This window comes from Mustela nivalis, assembly GCF_964662115.1.
Source record: "Mustela nivalis genome assembly, chromosome: 1".
NCBI lineage: Eukaryota > Metazoa > Chordata > Mammalia > Carnivora > Mustelidae > Mustela > Mustela nivalis.
Window position 1 is genome coordinate 104,840,846 of NC_139020.1, and position 22,762 is coordinate 104,863,607.

At 39.5% G+C, this 22,762-nt stretch overlaps 1 protein-coding gene across 3 annotated transcripts in view; it reads left to right on the top strand.

Annotated features, from left to right (window-relative positions):
• Nucleotides 1-726: 726 nt before the first annotated feature.
• VPS8 (VPS8 subunit of CORVET complex) overlaps nt 727-22,762 on the top strand; it is a 246,408-nt gene continuing 224,372 nt past the window's right edge. For 2 of the 3 annotated variants that reach the window (XM_082693431.1, XM_082693433.1), the window contains exons 1-4: nt 727-862; nt 12,320-12,566; nt 13,499-13,567; nt 18,910-19,040. In XM_082693431.1, the coding sequence (XP_082549557.1) occupies nt 12,414-12,566; nt 13,499-13,567; nt 18,910-19,040 (353 nt within the window). In that variant the 5' untranslated portion in view covers nt 727-862; nt 12,320-12,413. Of the gene's footprint in view, nt 863-1,315; nt 1,404-12,319; nt 12,567-13,498; nt 13,568-18,909; nt 19,041-22,762 lie in introns of those variants that run through there. The other variant, XM_082693432.1, reaches the window with a different exon arrangement.

The following is a 22,762-nucleotide window of genomic DNA, read 5'->3' on the forward strand; positions in this document are numbered from 1 at the left end:
AGACTAGCTGATGTGCAATAAATGTCTGCCCAGCTGAATCTTTTCTAAATCGCCTTCCAAGAGCATCTTCTGTTCTTCCTCTATTCATTTGCTTCACTAAGGACCCAGCAGACATAAAATCTACGTCTTGGGCCTAGTGTCATCTTTAGTGGTGGCTCTAAAATTCAGTCTGTGCCGAAAGCTTACATCTTTCTTCAGGAGGAATGAGAGAAATAAACAAACATTTTTATCACTTTAAAAGATATCTCCTTTTTTTGAGAGTGTGTCTCTAGTATATTTTTGATGTTAAAATGTATTTTTTGTGGACCAGGGTTCATAAGTTAGAAAATAATAGTCGGTTTTTAGTGTGTATTTATTGTCCTTACTTGGCAAAATACAAAACTGGGAATTCTATGTTTGTCTTTAAAAAGATTTAGTAAAAATTTAGTGGTTTCAAATTCCCAGATCTGGGAGTCAACTGTCATATCTGGGCTGGCTGAAGGTAGGCTCACTTTCTTAAAGATCAGATAAAAAAGATCAGATGAACTCATTGACATAGGACTGGCGGAGAGTTTCTCTTCCCATCTCAAAGGCTGCTGTTTATTCGCCTGTGCTTCCCTCACGTTTCCATTCTCTTTTTCCCCAACACGTTAATTCCCCATCAAATCTCTGGCTTAAGACACTGTATCTCTGGCCCTTTATTATTTTTTTTTCCTCTGGCCCTTTAAATAGGGGCGTGGTACAGAGGGGCAGACCAGAGTGCGGGGAGGAAAGCGGAAGTGTGGACCTCAGTGGTATATACTGCGCGTGCGTGAGGCTCCAGCAGGGGGCGGGGTCACACGGGCCGGGTGAGGGTCCTGGGCTGGAATGGCCACAAGTGCAGGTAACGAATCCCCCGGGAGCAGGCCAACGGGGTGGGAGCAGTGGTGAGCGGAAGTCCCCGGGGCGGAAGGAGGACGCGCGCCGCGTTCATGAGCCTCGGCTCTTTTCCCCGTGCGGCAGCGCGGCCTGGAGCAGCCCCAGGCGGACTAACTGGACTCACGGCTCCCGGGCCGGGTGGGGTTTACTGTGGGGTGGAGAGGTGTGTCCTGCGTTTGGCCTGCAATTGGGTCAGGCGGTTTCCACTTGTTCGTAACGAATGTGGGGCTGAGGACAGGTGCACACGCTTCCCCTGATTGTGAGACTAGGAGGCGGGTGATCATTGTACTCCCCAGGATGGAACAGGTGTGCAATCCTCTTTTCGGGCCTGGCGCACAGGTGTGGGCTCGTCCTTCCCTCAGAGATAGGGATGAGTGTGCTCCCCAAGTGTGAGGCCGAGGTCTGGGTGAGGTGTCCACCTCTTAGGATTGGTGCGCACCCTGTGAAGTTGGTTCCAGTTGTCTCTGCCAGCAAGGTATGCTCCAGAGTGAGCAGAAGGAAAACAGGTGGGTCTCTAAAGTTAGAGGCCACTCCTATGTCCTGGTTGGTTGACCAAGTGTGGTACCTGGGAGAAGAGGGACACAGCTACCTAAAGTATTTGGGTGTGCTTCGGAGGGAGGTTAGGGTGGGATGAAGTAGGGTCAGCCAGGGAGGTTCCATGGCCTTGGGTTATTAGGATCTGCTGGGAGCCTTCTTCAACTAAGCATGCCTCCTCCATAACCTCCTGATATTAGACTCATATAGAATAGACCAGAAGGCGCTGGAGTCCTCTACCACACTCCCTCCTTGCGCCCCCCCCCCCCAAAGAAAACATAAGCAGAACAATCATGGTTGTTGACTTGTGGCACCAACTCTAGACGTTTGTGATTGGGAGGTGATTACATGTCAGGTGCAGGACACCAACTCTGAATGTCTGTGATTGGGAGGCAATTACATCTCAGGTGTGTGTGTTGGAAGTCTAATACAAATGAGGATGGAGAATCTACCTATGTTTGTTTAAGACATGGGTTTGCTTACGGTTAAATTTAAGCAGAGAGCAAATTCTGAACCCTCTGGTATAGCTGGCCTGTTTCTTTAGAAAGCAGAGTAAAGATAAGTGGGTGGTGGAATTCTGGTTGAATTCTTGGCTATATATGTCAAAAAGACAGATGTGAAAAGTATGTTATGTGTTTCACATATGTTATATGTGAAAAAATTCTTTTCAGAGTTCTAAGATAATAGTGTGTTGATCATTCTTCATTTTCTTTGTGTCTGGACCAGCATCAGCGGTTGGATGTTTTTTGTCTTCAGGATATTGAGGCATTGTGGCACTTTTAAAAAATTTTTAATTTTTTTTTTCAGTGTTCCAAGAGTCATTGTTTATGCACCACACCCAGTGGCACTTTTTAGCTATATCTCTTTCATGAAGATCTCAACCATTTCATACCATATGTCAGTTATATATGTGAATGAAAAGTGAGACGTTTTACACTTAGGGAAGTATGTTTAACTTTCGATCTGTTTATCGTTGTCACAGAAGTTAGATTGCCTCTTGAGCTACAGCTTAAGGTGTAAACTATATGTATTTGTAAAATCAGACTGTTCTAGTCATAACTGAATCTTGAATTAATGTTTGAATGATCTTCATTCTATCAGCCCCTGTGTTAACATCTCCCCAGAATAAAGAGAAAACACCTGCCTTCAGTAGTTACAAATTCCAGGGAAGGAAAATGATTGGCCACGTGGATACAGGACTGTCATGAGCTTACTCTTCTGGCTAGGAAGATAGGGTATTTGATTGGTAGCATCCCTAAAATTACTTGTTTGGAGTGGAGGAGGAGCAGTTTTCCAAAGGAAAGAGAGTGAAGGGATGTTCTAACTGTAATCAGATTTGTTTTTCCTCTGCAGTTCAGTGAGAAGTTTCCTTTTGCTCTTTACCAAAGCAAACCAAACCAAAACAAAAACAAAAATTAAAAAAAAAAAAAACCAAAACAACAACAAAAAAACCTCTTGTGACTCTACATCCATCTTGACCCCTAACCAAGAGAAATTGAGGTGACAATTTAAATAATTGGAAGCTAATTAAGATGAGTTGGAAGGCCAACATCTACTCAACCTACAATTGAATGGAATCCTGTTTTCTTTGCATTTAACTTATAAGAATTCACTCATACCAGTTTAGTTAAAAAGAAAGGAGAGTATACATGTGCTTCTTAGGAGAAACTCTCTGAAGGGAGGGGGTGGATCTTGGAAGAGTAATTCTTATAATAGTGGGGACTTACTGGAAGCTGGAAAGAAGTGATTTTTCCCCCTCTTTAATTCATTTTATCTCATACACATGTAAAACTGATAATAATATTAGGAGATATTGTACAGATATTGTAGATCTAGTTCTTACTATTATTATGTATATTGTCATAGGGAATTAGTTTTTTCTTTTTTAGAATGTGGCTAAAGGTTGTGCCTGACAATTTGTAATAGTAACTTAGTAACATAATAGTAACTTAGCACCATGCTACCAGCAAGCCTCAGGTACTCTTTTCCTTCACTTTTTAACAAGACAAGTTTAGTGAAGGAGAATGATGTTATTAAGTGCATATTAACTGGGAACCTTCTTTGGTTTTCTTTTTGTTGTTTCATATGCACTTCCTAAATTTTAATTGATTACTCTTACTTAGACATTTACTAAGAGAAGAGAAAGAGAAACAGAGGTTTGGGCTTTTTCATGGTGGCAGCTCTGAGCATTGTGGGCCTAAATGTGCCTACTATTTTTGGAAGGAAACTCAGGCCAGGTGTGCATCTCACCCAAGTATGTAGTGGCATTGTTAATCTAACATAGGGTCTGTTTCTGAAGGCCATGAGTAAAGTGAAACTTGAGTACCCCTGAGAAGTACCTGGGAAAGAGTCATGGCAGAGACTGACCTATCTCTCAGGATGTGCGACACAGCTGGTTTTTGCTCCCTGTTGGAATGGTGTGCTATTTGTGATTTTGAGCACAGGTGAAATGAATCCTTATGTATGAGGCATTCAGGAACTGAGACTGACCAAAAGGACAGCAGGTACCAACCTCCTATCCCATGCTCACCTTGAAGTATATAGTATTGAGTAGAATGGTGTGCAGAGTCCCCATTTCTGTGTGAATAATTTCCTTTTTTTCTCTTTACTTGTGCTGAAGATAAGTTGAATTCCTATAAATGGAATGGACATATGATACATGTCCACTGTTTTCGTCCTGACCTTGTAGGCTAGATTAATGTAAAAGAACACAAAACATCTGAAATTGTGGAGTTTGTGTCATGTTATACATGAACTAAATGATCATTTAAACAGATCAGTGTTAAGGATTGTAAAAAAAGTCTCATCTAGGTGCAAAGAATGGGCCTTGCAAGGTGGGAATTTTGGGGGGTAGAGTGATTAACCATACCTTATTTTGAAGCCCTCGAAGCCATTGATGCAGTGTTGCTTGGCTGCTTACGGAGGGGAAGAAGGGCGGGATTGGTGGGTTGATTAGTACTAGGAATCCAGTGGCGACAAGGGAGATCTGTTCTTTGCTCTTCTGGAACCTGTGTTCCTTTCCTTCCTCAGGGAAAGCAGTGGTGGTTCAGATGCTGAAAAAAAATCATAGCAGTGTGACAAATTCAGTGAAGGAGAACGATGTTTTAAGTGCATATTAACTGGGAACCTTGTTCAGTTGAGCAGGACAAAAAAAGTCTTTTTGAGGAAGCAGAGTTTTAGCTGATATCTGAGGGATGAATATGACCAGCAGTAGTTGACAAGCCTGATTACATAAAGCTAGAGCTCAATTATAGCTTGGCTTACTATGGCATAGATTCCTGTAGGCTGTGAGTCAAATAATATCCTATGAAGCTTAACAATTATAGGTAATAAAACTGTTCCATTTCATTTGCAACACAGGTGTTAGTCCTGTCTTCCGATTCTTGTGTTAATCAGCAAATATTTATTGAACACATACATACCTACGCAAGTCAACCAGCCCAGTGATGTGCAGTATACAAAGAAGCATGGCCGTGTCTCCTCTTCCCTCCTCTTTCCTTCCTTCCTTCCTCCCTTTCTTTCGTATAATAATAATACTAGGTTTTATGCATAACATAGATATTCGTAGACATAGTTCTTACTATTATTTCATATATTGTCATAGGGAATTAGTTTTTTCTTTTTTAGAATGTGGCTAAATGTTGTGCCTGACAATTCGTAATAGTAACTTAGCACCATGCCCCCAGGAGGTCTCAGGTACTTTTTTTTTTTTTTTTAAGATTTTATTAAAAATCTTAAAGAGAGTAGGCAAAGAGGCAGGCAGAGAGATGGAGAAGCAGGCTCCCTGCTGAGTGGAGAGCCTGATGCAGGGCTTGATCCCAGGAACCTGGGATCATGACCTGAGCCAAAGACAGAGGCTTTAACCCACTGAGCCACCCAGGCGCCCCATCAGGTACTCTTTGCCTTCACTTTTCTTTTCTTTTCTTTAAGATTTTATTTATTTGACAGAGAAAGGGAGAGATCACAAGTAGGCAGAGCAGCAGGCAGAGATAAAGGGGGGGAAGGAGGCTCCCCACCGATCAGAGAGAGCCCGATGTGGGGCTTGATCCCAGGACCCCAAGATCATGACCTGAGCCAAAGACAGAGGCTTTAACCCACTGAGCCACCCAGGCGCCCCTTCACTTCTCTTTTTAACAAGAAAGTTTCATGAAGACAAGTTTAGTGAAGAAAGGGAACTTTTTGAGGAACCTCCATCCTGTTTTCCAAAGTGGCTGCACCAGTTGCATTTACACCAATAGTGTAAGAAGGTTCCCCTTTCTCTGAATCCTTGTCAACATCTCTTGTTTCCTGTGTTGTTAATTTTAGCCACTCTGATGAGTGTGAGGTGGTGTCTTATTGTGGTTTTGATTTGTACTTCCTTGATGAGGATAGATATTATATTGATTGTTAAGGATTTATATTGAGCATCTTTTTATGATATCTTTTTATGTATCTTTTATGATTATAAAAATCATCTTCTTATGATATTGAACATCTTTTTATGTGATACATAAAGACATTTCTCCAAAAGACATTTCTCCAAAGGAGAAATGTCTATTCATGTCTTCTGTCCATTTCTTAACTAGATTATTAGTTTGTTCAGTGTTGAGTTTGATAAGTTCTTTATAGGTTTTGGATACTAACCCTTCATCAGGTATGTCATTTGTAAATACCTTCTCCCATTCTGTAGGTTGCCTTTTAGTTTTGTTGATTGTTTCCTTTACTGTGTAGAAACTTTTTATTTTGATGAAGTCCCAAGAGTTTATTTTTGCTTTTCTTTCCCTTGCCTCTGGTGATGTGATTAATAAGAAGTTACTATGGCCAAGGTCAAAGAAGTTTCTATGTATGTTTTCCTCTAGGATTTTGATGGTTTACTTCTCACATTTAGGTCTTTCATCCATTTTAAATTTATTTTTGTGTATGGGGTAAGAAAGTGGTCCAGTTTCATTCTTCATGTACCTGTCCCATTTTCCCAACACCATTGTCAAAGACATTCTTTTTTCCACTGAATATTCTTTCCTGCTTTGTCGAAGATTAGTTGACCAAATAGTTGTGGGTAGAATTTGGACTTTCATACTGTAGGCACTGGGGAGCTGTTCAAAATGAGTCCATTTACTAGAGAGAGAGAATAGAAAACAAATAGAAGTTAATCATCTATTGTATTTTTCCTCACAAAACAAACAAGAAAACAGAACAAAGAAATGGAAGAAGAAAAATACTTGTTTTGGGAAAGCCAGAAACAAAGTTGGAATGTAAAATTCTTTCCATATCGTGATTTCATGATACCTTCTTGGGGATACAGTAAGTTAAAAACAAAACTTGATTCGACTCACCATACTGTGAAAGGTGTCTCATGCGACACTTTTAGGAGGAAAAGAGTGTCAGTGAATTAAATAGGATCTTGGAATATGAGCACGGTAGCGGAGGTTTGCCAAGGTAAAAACAAAATAACTACTACAATAAAAAAATTGGTGGAAGAGTTCTGTGTTAACCCAGCCTAATACTGGTCACATTCTGGAATTGTTATTCATTTAGTCCGGGTTAAAAATGGGGTCATTAGGGACGCCTGGGTGGCTCAGTTGGTTAAGCAGCTGCCTTCGGCTCAGGTCATGATCCCAGCGTCCTGGGATCGAGTCCCACATCAGGCTCCTTGCTCCGCAGGGAGCCTGCTTCTCCCTCTGACTCTGCCTTCCACTCTGCCTGTGCTTGCTCTCGCTCGCTCTCTCTCTGACAAATAAATAAATAAAATCTTAAAAAAAAAAAAAATGGGATCATTAATGTTTATATGATACATATATTTATTTTTAAATGGTCCTTGGATCTATTATTAATTGGTTGGGAATAACTTTATTAATTAAGAGGAAATAGCCTTAAGAACTGTCAAGATGTTAGATAATCTTAAATCAGAACTGTTAAAGTAATAGTTTATCCGTGCTCAGAAGAGGACCACACCCCGGGTCCTCACAATTCTATGATCTACATTATCCTGTCAGATTCATGTTATTTCATCCTGGGAGAGACTAAGAAACCATTGATTTTAACTGTTACATTGTCTGTAGGTACTGTCCAGCTTAGTGAGCATCCCCTTGAGAACTGTAGGAACACTGGATGCAGGATGGTTAGGTGGAGAACTGGTTGTAGAATTTATCTCAGGAGGAAATTATCAATAGTTTATTGCCAGCCTTTGTACTGGGATAGCCCTTAAGTGGTATCTGAAGGCAGTGTCTGCAACATGTGTAATAGTAAGCGTCATATATTAAGCATTTCATCATTGGTCTGTGTATGGAATGAAGAGCTTGCTCAGTAAATATTTGGGCAACACCAAGTGATGAGGGAGGGATTAGTATTTCAGAATGTTGGCAGTAATACCAGAAATAAATTATTGGAAGTTTGTTAGTGTAGTCATTTCCTATTCTTGCTGTAACAAATTACCACAAATGTAGTAGTTTAAAATAATACAGATTTATCATTTTACAGTTTTTTAGTTCACTAGTATACAAGAACAGCACTGGTCTTACTAGGCTAAAATGAAGCTGTGGCAGGGCTGGGGTCCTTCTGGAGGCTCAAGGAGAGAATCCATTTCCTTGCTTTTTGCAGCTTCTAGAGACTGCCTAAATTCCTTGTCTCCGGGTATCCTTCCTCCTTCAAAACCTGCAACGTAGCCTCTCTCTGACCCTCCTTCTTCTTCTTTCTTTCTTTTTTAATTTTATTTGTTTATTTGTTAGCGAGGAGAGGCAGGGGAAATGGCAGGCAGAGGAAGAAGCAGGCAGGGGGAGAAACAGGTTTCCTGCAGAGCAAGGAGCCCAATGCAGGACTCAGTCCGAGGGCTCTGGGATCATGACCCAAGCAGAAAGCAGAGGCTTAACAGACTAAGCCACCCAGGCGTCCCTGTGATCCTGCTTCTGTTGTCATATCTGTTCTCTGATACTTTCTTCTGCCTCCCTCTTTGACTTTGTAAGACTCTTGTGATTATACTGAGCCAAACGTGGATCATCTGCAAGTCCAGATCTAATTTAATCACACCTGTGAAGTTCCTTTGGCCATGTAAGGCAACATAGTCACAGGTCCTGGAGATTAGGACAGACATCCTTGGGCAGTATAATCTTGCCCACCACAGGGAGATTCAGGCACAGCTCAGTTTCTAAAAAAAATGTGAGCACACTGCTCTAGTGAACTTTCCTCCCCCCCCCCCCCAAAAAAAATCTGAGCATGGTGATCTTTTGATTCCTATGTCTGTCTGGGTTGAATACATTTGCTGACTAACATAAAGGTATAATTGCTGGTAAGTGATAAAAGAGGAAGTTGATATGAAAGCAGCATTTTAGAATGACTTAGTAGTATATCATACTTATTATTATAATTAGACTTTTTCTGAAGCATCTCTGAGGCTTTGCTGGAGGTTGTACTCGTCTTAAACCCATACTCAGGTACCTGGGTTGCTCAGTCATTAATCGTCGGCAGGAAGCCTGCTTCTCCTTCCCCCATTCCCAACCCTGCTTGTGTTCCTTCTCTCGCCTGTGTCTCTCTCTCTGTCAAATAAATTTAAAAAATAATAAATAAATAAATAAACCCCCTACCATTTAACTCTTGAAGAAATTTCTAATCTAAGAGCTGAAGTGAGTTTATCCTTCTAATAAGGTATCCTATCATATTCTTAGAACTAGCTAGACCTTTACAAAAGTACTCAATCTTGTTTCAGGATCTTTAACTTTGGACAGATGTGGAAATCTTGAGGAAATTTTAAATGATAATAGCAAATATTTCTTGAAAACCGATCCTGTGCCCAGGCGTTACTATAAATGCTTTACAGTCGTTATGTCATTTATTCCTCATGGTAGCTCTGCAAAATAGGTAGTTGCATTCTAATAGTCAGGACTGTCTGTTGTAAGTGATGGAAGAAAGAGAGAGTCAGGAGAGGATGCTGGCTTAAGTGGCCAAATTGTCAGAATGCTGTGACCAGAGCAAACATCATAGAAGATTGGAATTGGGGGTCCTGAGTGATATCAGGACACTCTTACCTCTTCCTGCCTCTGTTTGTAGGTTGACTTCATTCTTGCTAGAGAGAGAATCTGTTCCTAGAATGTAAATTCTGTTAGCAGAGGTGGTTCTCTAGTGACGTGTGTATAGTATGGTGTGTATAGTATGTGTTTAGGTGTTTAGTTGATACATATTGAATAAATGACCTCCTTTTCTGCAGAACAGAGCCAGGTAGAGAGTGGGCATGCTGCTCACCCTTATTCCTCATTGTTTAGAGAACAGTGGAAGTGGCTTTTCCTCACCAGTTACGTTTTAATGAATCCCGGTGAAGCACTCTGGCGACATTATGTGCTGTCTGTTACTAGGGGATTTTTGATTGGCAGCCTCCACAAGAACCATGTGGTTTGAAGGAGCCCTTCCCCCAGCAAGAGGGGGAAACAACACAAATGGCTGAAATATTTCATCTTAAAAGATGTAGAAATGGAGGGCTTAGATTGATCAAGGTCACAGGTAGGAACTGGTAAAACCTAAAATCAGACCTGATTTTATTTTACTTTTTAATTTTTATTTTATTATTTTTTAAAAGATTTTATTTATTTGACAGATTGAGAGAGAGAGAGAGAGAGAGAGTACAATTTGGGGGGAGTGGTAGAAGGAGGGAGAGAAGCAGACTCTCCACTGAGCAGAGAGCCCGATGCAGGGTTCGATCCTGGCACTCTGGGATCATGACCTGAGCCAAAGACCGACGCTTAATGGTCTGAGCCACCCAGGCTCCCCTTATAACTGATTTTTAACGGACTCTTTGGCTTATGTTCTTTGAATTTTGCCAGCATATCACAGTAACAGGAACTCAGTCAAGAGAAGATTGGAAATCGACTAGAGTAGTCGTAGTAGTGGCAGGGTAGTGCTCTTTCTTCAGGGGATGCTTGATCATTTAAAACTTCTCAAATGTGGTAATGGTGTTCACAGGTGCTGAGCTGCCCTGAGAACCTCTTAACTAAGACCAGATAGGAGGCATAAAAAAAGAGCCAGAAAATATTGTTTTACTTCTTGAGTTATTTTGCAAAGACCAAAGTGAAGAATGAAATGTTTTCAGTTATTAAAACATTTAAATAGAAGTGGGTTTTGGGGAGTGTGGCTATTGTCTTTTCTATTATTTTAATGTGTAAGAATAAAACTTAATAACTGTCCTTGGCAATCACTGAATGTGAATTAGACTATGCATGTTTGCAAATATTCCTTGACTAATTGTAATAATTTTTCCCAAGTGATACAAATAAGAGAGCTTCATTAAGAAGGGGTTTGTCATGAGTCCATCTATCTTATTTGAAGGAAGGCATATAAATGTTAATGTTGCTTCTGCCCTTGGCCCACTGCAAGAGGAGAAGTGTATTTAGTACCTGAGATTGGAAAGCTACTCTCAAATGTTTGCCAGATATAGCGTGCCCTCAGTGATGTCTTCTAGGAATGCATTCTGTATCATGTGTTTGTAGGACTGGGCCTTAGTCTATCTTCTGTAACATGTGAAATATATTAGTCTGTATTTGGTAATATACCAAATGTACTAGAGAGGGAAATTGGTTTCAGCTCTCTAAAACTCTGTCTTCGTAGTCTACGTGTCTCTACAAATAGTAGATACTCATTTCTTTTAAACTGATAAAAATGAAACTTTGAGCAAAGTGAAATTCATCATTAATACTTTAAAAAGGAGCCTAATTGGATAAAATTGGCAGTGAATTTTGGGCATTAAAAAAAACAAAACCAATACCAGCAACTAATTTTCAACTCCTTTTTAAACAATTAGTTCTTCCGGTGGCTTAGTTGTTGGTCTTTCTTTTGCCTTCGCTTCATTAAGGAGTGGGATTGAGAGGAGTTCATATGGTTGGGAGGGTGGTGGGCAGTAGGTTGTATAGTTTGAAAAAGCTTTCCACAGAGAGTTACTGCATGTTGCTGGGTACTGTGGAAAACACCTTGTCTAGAAAACAAAATGACCTTTGTTTTTACTGTCATTATTACTGTGGCTTTTCTTTATTTTCATATTTTTATTTCTTTATTTCTAAACAGAGCTAAGTGATGGACTTTTAAAAATTTGGCCACTTATGTCCTAATTAGAGCACAAACTAAAACCATTTAAGAACAAATTTGATCATTGAACTTAAACTTGTTTTCCTAAATATGTTTTTAGTTTTCTAGAGATTTGGCAGACAACTATTTCTTTTTGATACTGCATTGTATCATTTAGAGCTATGAAATATGTAAAACATTTGTATATATTTATTTTTCTTTAGTATTTCAGTTTTCTCTGAGAATGTCCATGTTTTTCCATGACTAGCTTTCTTCCTAGAAATCCCTAGTTGGCCATGGTCTTATTTTATTCTGGCATTATTATTGTCTCCCATAATAGATCTGAACACTTAGGTTTGCTAGTGTCACATTAAGTGGCTAGCTATCTGTCCAGGGTCCTTTGTGACTACACTAAGCTTCTTGAGAGATCTGTAGCCTTGGATGGATGCCACCAACAAAACAGATCCTGTGTGTTTTTCCCCAGGGGAACTGGAGATCTACTCTGAGGTTTGGGAGGGGTTAATTGCAGTTCTTGGCACGAGATTACTGTCATGTTGTTAAAACATAAATCTGTATGGTACCAAGTGTAGTGGCTGAAAACTTACCCCAAGTCTATCATTATTACCAGACTTAATGACTTTGGGTGGTAGGCCACTTCCCAGACTCCCGAGTTAGATGTTCCTCCTTTGTACTCCCATAGAAACTCTCCCCCAATATCATACCTCAAACCATATTGATTTCTCTTTGCCTTACAATCAGATGATTGATGAAGAATCAGTTTCCACAAAAGTCTGACCACGTAAGTCTTTAGAATGTCTAATCAAGAAAGAAATATCTAAATAATGTATATTTTTCCTTTTTTGAAAAGAGATCATCATTGAGGTCGTCATGATCTAAGGCCAAATATTAAAACAAACAAAAACTTGCTTGGATTGCCTGAATTATAATTATTATAAGTAAACATGGAAAATGAACCAGACCATGAAAATGTGGAACAGAACCTCTGCGCCAAGACTACTGAAGAAGAGCTGAGTAAATCTTTCAATCTTGAAGCTTCGCTTTCAAAATTCTCTTACATAGATCTGGACAAGGAACTGGAATTCAAAAATGATTTGGTAAAAATTCAGCTTTTGTTAAGTGATGATGATGGTTAGAGCTGTGACCTAAAGACTCAGTCTTTCATTTCTGCATGAATTAATAGAAATCTATATGCAGATTTATGAGATAATATCACTCTTCATTTGTGTATGTCATTGCCATTTATGAAGCAGCTTAACACATGTTCTCATTTGAGCCTTACACACTCTGATGATCCATTTTAGAGAGGAAGAAGTTGAAGTGCAGTTGGCTATGTTAAATGAATTTTCAGGATCGTGGAGCTAGTGGTAGGTTTAGAAATCTTGTGCAGTGAGTTTTAAAAAATTGCTTATTTTTTTAAAGTAGGCTCCACACCCAGCATGGGGCACAAACTCATGACCCCAAGATCAAGTTGCATGCTCTATTAACTGAGCCAGCTAGATGCCCCATGTGCTGTGATTTTTTTTTCTCCATTGATTTGATAGTAATAAGCTTTTGTGACTGGGAGAATATTTAATCACAATTTGTTTGACCTAATCACTTCTCACCATAATTTATGAAATAACTAAGAAATGCAGTGTCAGACCCCTATATATAATTCTTATGACCTTGTATATTATTTTGTATACTGCTTTCTACACTTAGAAAATTGGGGCTTGTCATGAGACATGCTGTTTTGTCCTGTTTAAAATGTACACGTCCAAGTCCTTGAACAGAAGCTTTCAGATGGGGCTGTCAAGATGGTGCCTGTCAGTGCATATTTGTCTTTGATAATCATCAAATATGTAGATGGGATAGAAAACCCTTCTGTAGTCTTTTGACCTGGTCCTTACTACCATGGATCATTGAGTTGGCTCTCTGCATGATCAGTTTGGTGATATGTTTGTCTCTTAATTGGTAATGGTTCTAATAAATTTAAACACCCTCACGATTCCAAGAGGGAAAGCAGCATTTTCTTTTTTCTATTTAGATTGATGACAAGGAGTTTGATATTCCTCAAGTTGATACTCCTCCGACACTGGAAAGCATACTTAATGAGGTAAGTATATATTAATGGCCACGGTCATGTTACGGAATTGATTTCTTTTTTTTTAAGATTTTATTTATTTATTTGACAGATGGAGATCACAAGTAGGCAGAGAAGCAGGCAGAGAGAGAGGAGGAAGCAGGCTCCCTGCTGAGCAGAAAGCCCAATGTGGGGCGCGATCCCAGGACCCTGGGATCATGACCTGAGCCGAAGTCAGGGGCTTTAACCCACTGAGCCACCCAGGCGCCCCTATGGAATTGATTTTAATGCTTTTGGGTTGATTATAATGTATATCTAGATCTTCACTGTCCAGTATGGGAGTCATTAGTCACATGTGGTGATTGTAATTTAAATTAGCAATAGTTAAGTAAAAATTAAAAATTAAGTCTCTCAGGTGTACGGGTACATTTTTTTTTTTTTTAATTTATTTATTTGGGATGCCTGGGTGGCTCAGTTGGTTGGGCCACTGCCTTTGGCTCGGGTCATGATCCCAGTGTCCTGGGATCGAGTCCCACATCGGGCCCTCCGCTCAGCGGGAGCCTGCTTCTGTCTCTGCCTCTGCCTACTTGTGTGCTTGTGGTTTCTCTTTCTCTCTATGACAGATAAATAAATAAAAATCTTAAAAAAAAATTATTTGTCAGAGAGAGAGAGTGCATACAAGCTGTGGGAGTGGCAGGCAGAGGGAGAAGCAGGCTTCCCGCTGAGCAAGGAGCCCAATGTGGGACTTGATCCCAGAACCCTGGGATCATGACCTGAGCTGAAGCCAGACACCTAATGGACTGAGCCACCCAGGTGTCCCTGTACAGGTACATTTTAAGTGCTCGGTTGGAACATGGCTAGTGGCTACTATAGTGTATAGCACAGATGCAGAGTATCTCCATTGTTAGAGAAAGTTCTGTTGGACAGCAGTGATCCAGACTATGAACTTCTCAAGGGCAGAAGCCGTGCTTTGTTCATGTCTATGCCCCGTAAAATGCCTCATACTTCGTAGATTTGAGAAAACATTTTAGTAAGCAAGGTGAAATATTAGATTCACATCACTTCTAAGGTTTATATTATGTTTCAGTAATAATCTCTACCAGTGATACTCAAAAAGTTCATCCTCTGATACGAGATATAACCTTGAAATGCACCTCATCGCCTTTCTATGTAAAGGAAAAACCTCTACACTGTATCTTATGAGTACCATCTTTATTAAAAAGTATCCTGGAGTTTTGAAATGATATTATTCTTTTCTGAAGTAGCAGGTCAGAAAGGCTTTGTCAAGGAACTTTGTGGAAGTAACATGTTGGTGAAGTATGGGAACTTTTATGTATCTTACATCCGATGACAATTCAACTCCGTCTTTTTTGCTTAAGACTCCTCTTGAAGTTTTATTTTCAAATTCGAGAAAGATTTAAATGCATGAATCTATTTTGGATCCATAGTTTTCTAAAAGATAATGATGCAGACGTTCCCTAAAAGAAATGCCCACTGACCCCATAGCTGTGAGTGAGTTAGGTCTGTTATCTTTTTATTACCCTTTCACCTATACTTTGGGGATTGTAGCCAACACGTCATAGGATGCAAACTACTTTTCTCTGTAGCTATATCTTTTAGTATTCTTATATGACTTCAGTTTCTATTTTTATATCCACTTGGTGTTGCTGTTACTTTGAATATTTTAACTTAAAAAATGTATGATTGGTGTTAAGATGTAGCAGTTGAAATTTTGACGTGGAAAGCTTTGGTCAATGAAAGAATAGCTGGTTATAATGATGTTTATTTACTGCTTTCTGATAGAGAAGATAACTTTCATTTAGAGATGAAGAGATTAATTTTGGTTAATCCTCATTTCAGTTATTTTACTAAGTGTGAAACAAAAGTAAGTTTAGAAGGTTGTATATAAAGCCATATTTGAACATATTTGTATGAAAATGGCCAAGGGCCCCTGGGTGGCTCAGTCAGTTGAGGCCCTGAGTCTTGATTTCAGCTCAGGTCATGATCTCAGGGTTGTGAGATTGAGTCATGCATTGGGCTCTGTGCTCAGTGGGCAGTCTGCTTGAGATTCTCCCTCTCCCTTTGCCCCTTCCCCCAACTCCCTCCCTAAAATAAATAAATAAATCTTCAAAAAAATGACAAATAAAATGCTCATATGAATGAAACTAGTTCATAGTGAAGAAAAACCATCTTTGCACAATTTACTTTTCTATGACTAATACTAAGTATGGTCACTAGTGATTTACTGAGAAGAAAATACTTCTGAGCAGATATCATCCTTAGTAGTAATTTGGGTGCCTCACGTGTTTGGCTCATAGTGTTAGATGCTGGCATTATAAAATGCTCTATGATTGTCTCTGACTTTGAGAGAGAGTTGGAACTGGACATTGGCCAGCCTTCACATTTCCAAAGAGCTAGGCAGATGGATAAGTGAAAGCAAAAATGAAATTTAAGTTGTAGAACATTATGAAGATTATTGGGGGAAAAAGTATTAAAATGATTTTTAAAAAGAAAAAAGTGATGGAAAGGGCAGAAGTGCGAAGTGTGAATATGTGCATACATATATTCTATAACGTTCGTTAATACCGACCTGCCGAGAGATTGGGAAGAAATGGACAGCCCAGACGTTTTATAGACTGGAAAATTAGAGATTACAGAGACCTCCCGAATCACAGAATTTAGGGCATGAAATAATGGTACTAGGCCTTGTCATTGTCTGGAACTGTGCAACCTCTGAGGTTTTTAATTGTGCCACCCCCTTGCCTCCCCATTTGCTTACTTTCTTAAACCTGTGCTTTGACCTAATCAAGACTGAGTTTCTTCTTCCTTTCCTGTCTCCCAGTCTGGGAAGTTCCTGCTTCACTTCATTTCTTCTGTGCAGCCAGAAATGTATTTTGAACTTCTTATTCAAGGGTAGTGTACGTTGAGAAAAAGTGCGCAAATTGCAAGTGCGTAGCTTGGTGAATTTTCACAAACTGAACGCCTTGTGCAACCAGAATCCAGATGAAGAAATAAAACATTACTAACACCTCAGAATCTCCTTGTGTGCCCCTTTAGTACCTAAGCCCAGGATAATCACAATCCTAGCTTCTACTAGCCCTGATTAGCTTTCTTGCTTTGAACTTCATATAAATGAAGTTCACCATAAAAGTGGTGTCACTTTTGTTTTAAATTAGTTGATAATGTCTGTATGGGTCTAATTCCATTGGTCTTTCTCCACTTGCCCCAATATCACATTCCAATGTTTGGTATCTAATAGTCTCAGATCCTTGTTGTTGCTCTTCAAGATTGCCTTGCTTATTCTTGGTCTTTTGCATTTCTATGTACGTTTTAAAATCACTTTTTATTTTATACACAAAGATACACACTGAAATTTGGTAGGGTTGTGTAGATTTTACATATCAGTGCAGGAAAATTGGTATCTCTGCTGTGTAGATAGTAATTTTAAATTTAGCCATATTGATAAGCTTTAATTCTCTTCTTAATTTTTTCCTTTCGTGTATTCTATAAGCCCTTAACCCTGGCTTAATTTAACTGATCTGTTTTCTTTAATTACATCCCCAGGCTGCTTAGGAAAATCAGATAAGATTCTGATTGACCTTCTTGCTTAAGCCCTTGGTGCTGCAGTTCTAATTTCTGAATTATTTCCTTTCCCTTTTCCCTACAACCTTTTTCCACTCTACAGCTGTCAAGAGACAATCTCTCCTTGCTAATTCTAATCTTGTTCTTAGCAGACGTGTGTGTGTGTGTGTGTGTGTAGATATCTGAAAAGCAGTTGGAAATGGGCCTATACCTCAAGAGAAATGTTGATACTGAAGATACAGCTTTTGAAATCATTAGCATGATGCTGGACTTGAAACTATAGGTATGGATTAGCTTCTTCATACAGGAAGTGTGTGAAATTGGAAGTGAAGAGAGCTAAGAATATAATCCCAGAGAGTAGCATCAGTTAGAGGTTGGGCTGAGGAGAAAATAGAGAACATGACTGCTAGAAGGGGCCTCATAAGTTGGGAGGTGTAGCAGGGCACAGATGTACTGGAAACTAAGGGAAGAGAAAGTTTCAAGAAGTAGGGAATGGTCAGTAGTGTTAAATGATGTCAGGACAAGGGCATGCTAACTGAAGATAGGCCATGGATTTGGCTAGTACCTTCAGCAGAGGCTGTAGTCAGTAGCTAGCAACGGTGGAGAGTGTGGAAATAATGAATTGAGATTGCTCTCATTATGGGTGTCGATGGAAATAGTAAGGCAGAATGCAGTCCAGCAGAAAGAGGAGTATGGTCAAGAGCATTTTTCTTTAATGTCTGTTGCTCAGAATCAACCTGTTTAAAGCTAAACCCCTCCTTCTGCCTTATCTGTGGTTCTTCTGCTCTCTTAGTGAAACAGGTATCACCGTTTGCCTGGTTGTTCAAGCTAGAAACCTTGGAGTCCTCCTCGATTTCTCCTTTCCCACCCCACCTCCCAGCCCACTCTGTTTCAATGTAAACAGGGACCTTGTGTTTTCCAGTAATGTTTCTTTAATTTTTCCTTCTCTTGACCTCTTCTGCCGATTTCTTTGCTCTATTCTCTTTTTCCTTGACATTGCCATACCTTCTTACTGGTTCTTAATAGTTTCCTTGTCTCAGTCTCCCCCAGTGTCCTCATCTGTCTTCCTGCTGCCCTGGTTTTCCTTGTAAGAGGTGGGTCCTTTCATCTTTGTTGCCTGCCTACTGTTTACTCTATATAATATCCTATTTCATTTAATGAGTAATACTGATTATATGTCTGGTGTAGTACTGGGCACTAGGGAATATTGTGGTAGACAAAGAGGACATGGGCCCAGCTGTCACCTGGCATGGTGAAATATAAGGCTTTTTACAGTTTGGGTCCCAAACCGTAGGATCACCGATGACTCCTGCTCATATATTCCAGGACTACCTTTTCCAGGAGCAAAATATGTTTTATGAAATCACTGTGTTTGCAGATGCTCTTTCAAACCCAGGATGTCTTTCTTCTGTTTGTCTTATTTCTCACGACATACTGTTTGTAGTAAGGTGGTATTTGTTTTCTTCTAATTAGCCACTGGCTGTTAGTTAACTAGTCAATCATCCGTAGAGGTTCGAATTTTAAGAAATATTTTGCTGCTAACAATAATTTGCATAACTGCTCCTGCTTCTTCCTGGTACAAGGGAGAAATTTTTGGAATGAACTCTTTGTAGAGACAGAGAAATAGATTCATTATTGAATGTTAATTCATTCAATAACAATGCATAGAAAAAAGATTTTTAAAAAATAAGCAGAAATGAGCACAAGAGTGTTTTCTAGAAACCCATAATGCCTGTCTGACTTACAGGGTCCTTGGAATTCTGAATTTACTGATCCATTTTCTTCCAATTTAGACTGATGATGAAGAGGAGTCTTTTGTTCTTGAGGATCCTACATTGTTAAACATTGATACTATTGATTCTCACTCCTATGATACTTCATCTGTGGCAAGTTCAGATAGTGGTGACAGGACCAACTTAAAAAGGTAAGTATTCACTTAAATCACACTTGCATGTGCTTGCAGTATTGATCATTTAAAATGTAACTATCTGTGCTACAGTATGGTCTGCTGAAGCCCTGCATAGGGAGTAGAAGACCCACTTGGGTGGAAATAATTTGCTTCTTAGACCCTAAAGATCTTCCACTGTTGAGGGGAGAGGCTAAACAGGTGGGTGCCATGACCACTGTCTTCTGCACCTCCAGCAGGAAGCCATAATAACAGCCAGAGCCCCCCCAGAAGCAGTAGAGTCCTAGGAGGGAGCATGAGTCAAATTCGGCAGAGTGTCTGTGGTAGAAACACAGAGTTTGGTTCACCTCTCCACCATTATGGTCTCTGCACTCGCCATCCCCTTCCTCCCACTCTCTAAGGTCAGCTGCAGCATTCCTTCATTGCCTTGGAATGGGTTCAGAGGAGAATCACAAAATGATTAAAGATTTGGGAAAAGGACTTCTAACCCTAAGTAACTTCATTTTGGCTGCTTTTCACCTTTTAAATTCTTGGAGAGCACATGAAAAGGAAAGCGAAGTGGAGGAAGGAATTATTGAATTCATGTGTAACTTTAATGTTGATAAAGTCACGTGTATTTTTCCTTTCCTAAATTTTGCCGGTATTAGTGCTGTCTTCTTAGCCTGTCAACTCTTGTGGGATAGGGACCATGGCTGGATAGATTAACCTGTTCATCACTGACTCCTACAAATAGATAAATGTGTTTTCCCCCCAGCTTTATTGAGATATGACTGATAGATAACATTAGGCAAATATAAGGTGTAAGTGTGATTTTTTGATGCACTATTTGTGAAATCATTACCCAGTAGGGTTAGTTAGCACCTTCATCACCTCACATAATTACCCTTTCTGTTTTGGTAAGAACATTTAAGATCTAATCTTTTAGTAACTTTCAAGTATATAACACGTTATTGCCAGCTATAGTCCTCATGCTGTATGTTAGATCCCTAGAACCGACTCATATTACAACTTGAAGTTTGTATCTTTGACCAACATCTCCACGTTTCCCTCACTTCTCAGCCCCTAGTAACTACAGTTCTACTCTGCCTCTATGAGTTAGTCTTTTTTTAAATTCCACATGTAAGTGAGATCATATAGTATTTGTCTTTTTTCTGTGTGACTTAGTCCATGTAGCATAGCGCCCTCAAGATCCATTCATGTTGTTACACATGGCAAGATTTCCTTCTTTATCATGACTGAATATTACTCCTGTGTGTGTGCATGTGTTTGTGTGTCTGTGTGTCCATCCTCTTATTTTTACCCATTTGTCTGATGGTGAACATTTAGATTGTTTCCATATCTTGGCTATTATGAATAATGCTGTAATGAACATGGCAGCGCTGATACTTCTTTGAGATAGTGATTTTGTTTTCTTTGGCTATCTACCCAGAAGTGGGAATGTTGGATCATATAGTAGTTCAGTTTTTAATTTTGGGGGGAACTTCCATACAGTTTCCCACAGTGGCTGCACCAGTTTACATTCCCACCCATCAGTGCGCAAGGATTCCCTTTTCTCCACATCCTCACCAACACTTGTGGTCTATTGCCTTTTTAAAAATTTTTTAAAGATTTTACCTATTCATTTGAGAGAGTGAGAAAGAGAGAGAGAGAGAGTGAGAGCAAGCACAGGCCAGGGTAGGCAGGGAGAGGGAGAAGCAGACTCCCTGCTGAGCAGGGAGTCCAGTGCAGGGTTAGAACCCAGGACCCTGGGACCATGACCTGAGCCGAAAACGGATGCCCAGCTGACCGAGCCACCTTGTCTTTTTGATAATAGCCATTGCAATAGGCAGTATCTTATTGCGGTTTTGATTTGCTTTTCCCTGATGATTAGTGATGCTAAACAGTTCGCATGTACTTGTTAGCCATGTATATGTCTTCTTTGGAAAAATGTCTATTCAGATCCTTTGCCTATTTTTTACTCAAATTGTTTGATTTTTTTTGTTTTGTTTTGTTTTTTTGTTTTTGCTATTTGGACAGTTGTCTCCCTTTTCCACAGGGGATACATTCCAAGACCTCCAGCATATGCCTAAAACTTGCAGATAGTACTGAATCCTATGTAAACTATGTTTCTTCCTGTATATACCTATAATAAAGTATGATCTGTAAATTAGACATAGTAAGAGATTAACAACAACAGTAATAAAATAGAACAATTATAAGAATGTACTCTTATTACTAAAAGTTATGTGAATGTGGTCTCTCTCAAATATTTTATTGTACTATACCTACCCTTCTTATAATGTCTCGAGATGATGAAATGCCCATGTGATGAGATGAAGTGAGGTGAGTGACACAGGCATGACACTGGGTTAGGCTACACTATTAACCTTCTGACAACACCTCAGAAGGAGGATCATCTGGATTGTGGTTGACAAGAAATAACTGAAACCATGCAGATAAGGGAGGATTGCTGTATTTTTTGGATATTAACCCCTTACCAGATAAACCATTTACAAATATTTTCTACTACCCTGTAGGTTGTCTTTTCATTTTGTTGATTTTCTTTTGCTGTGCAAAAGGTTTTTAGTTTGATATAGTCTCATTTATTTATAGTTGCTTTTGTTTATTGTGCTTTTGGTGACTTACACAAAAAATCCATTGCCATGACCAACATTAATTTCCCCTGTTTTCTTCTAAGAGTTTTATGGCTTGGGTTTTATATAAGTCTTTAATCCATTTAATTCCTATAATTTTTGTGAGTGGTGTAAGATAAAGGTACAGTTTCAGCTGCATGTGATTATCTAGTTTTCCAACACCATTTATTAGAGACGATATTCTCTCCCCATTGAGTGTTTTTGATTTCATTGTCAAAAGGTAGTTGAATGTATATATAGCTGTTTTTTTCTGGACTCTGAATTTTGTTCCATTGGTGTCTCTGTCAGTTTTATGCCAGTACCGTACTGATTTTTGTTTTGTGTTTGTTTCATACTGTTGAGTACAGCTTTGTGAGAGAGTTCGATCAGAAAGTGTGATGCCTCCAGCTTTTTTTCTCGAGATTGCTTAGGCTAATTGGGGTCAGTTGTGTTTCTAAACACCAACAGTGAAATATCTGAAAAAGGAGTAAAATAATTCAATTTATAGTAGTATCAAAAACAGTAAAATACTTATGAATAAATTTAACCCAAGAAGTGAAAGAGCTATACACTGGGAATTATAAGACATTGCTGAAAGAAATTGAGGACACAAATAAATGGAAAAATATCCCATGTTCATGGATTAATATTAAAATGTCCATACTGCTCAAGCCATCTGCAGTCAAATGCTCTACCACTGAGCTATACCCCCTCTCCAACCCATCTGTAGACGCAACACAGTCTTTTATCAAAAACATATTGCGGGTGGGGGGGCCCTGGGTGGCTCAGTGGGTTAAAAGCCTCTGCTTTTGGCTCAAGTCATGATCCTAGGGTCCTGGGATCGAGCCCTATATCGGGCTCTCTCAGCATGAAGCCTGCTTCCCCCCCCTTCTCTCTCTGCCCACCTCTCTGCCTGCTTGTGATCTCTGTCTGTCAAATAAATAAATAAAATCTTTAAAACAAAACAAAACAAAACATATTGAGGGGTTTGGGAGAGGGTTGTTGGGTTATGGACACTGGGGAGGGTCTGTGCTATGGTGAGTGCTGTGAAATGTGTAAGCCTGATGATTCACAGACTTGTACCCCTGAGGCAAATAATACATTATATGTATTAATATTAAAACTTTT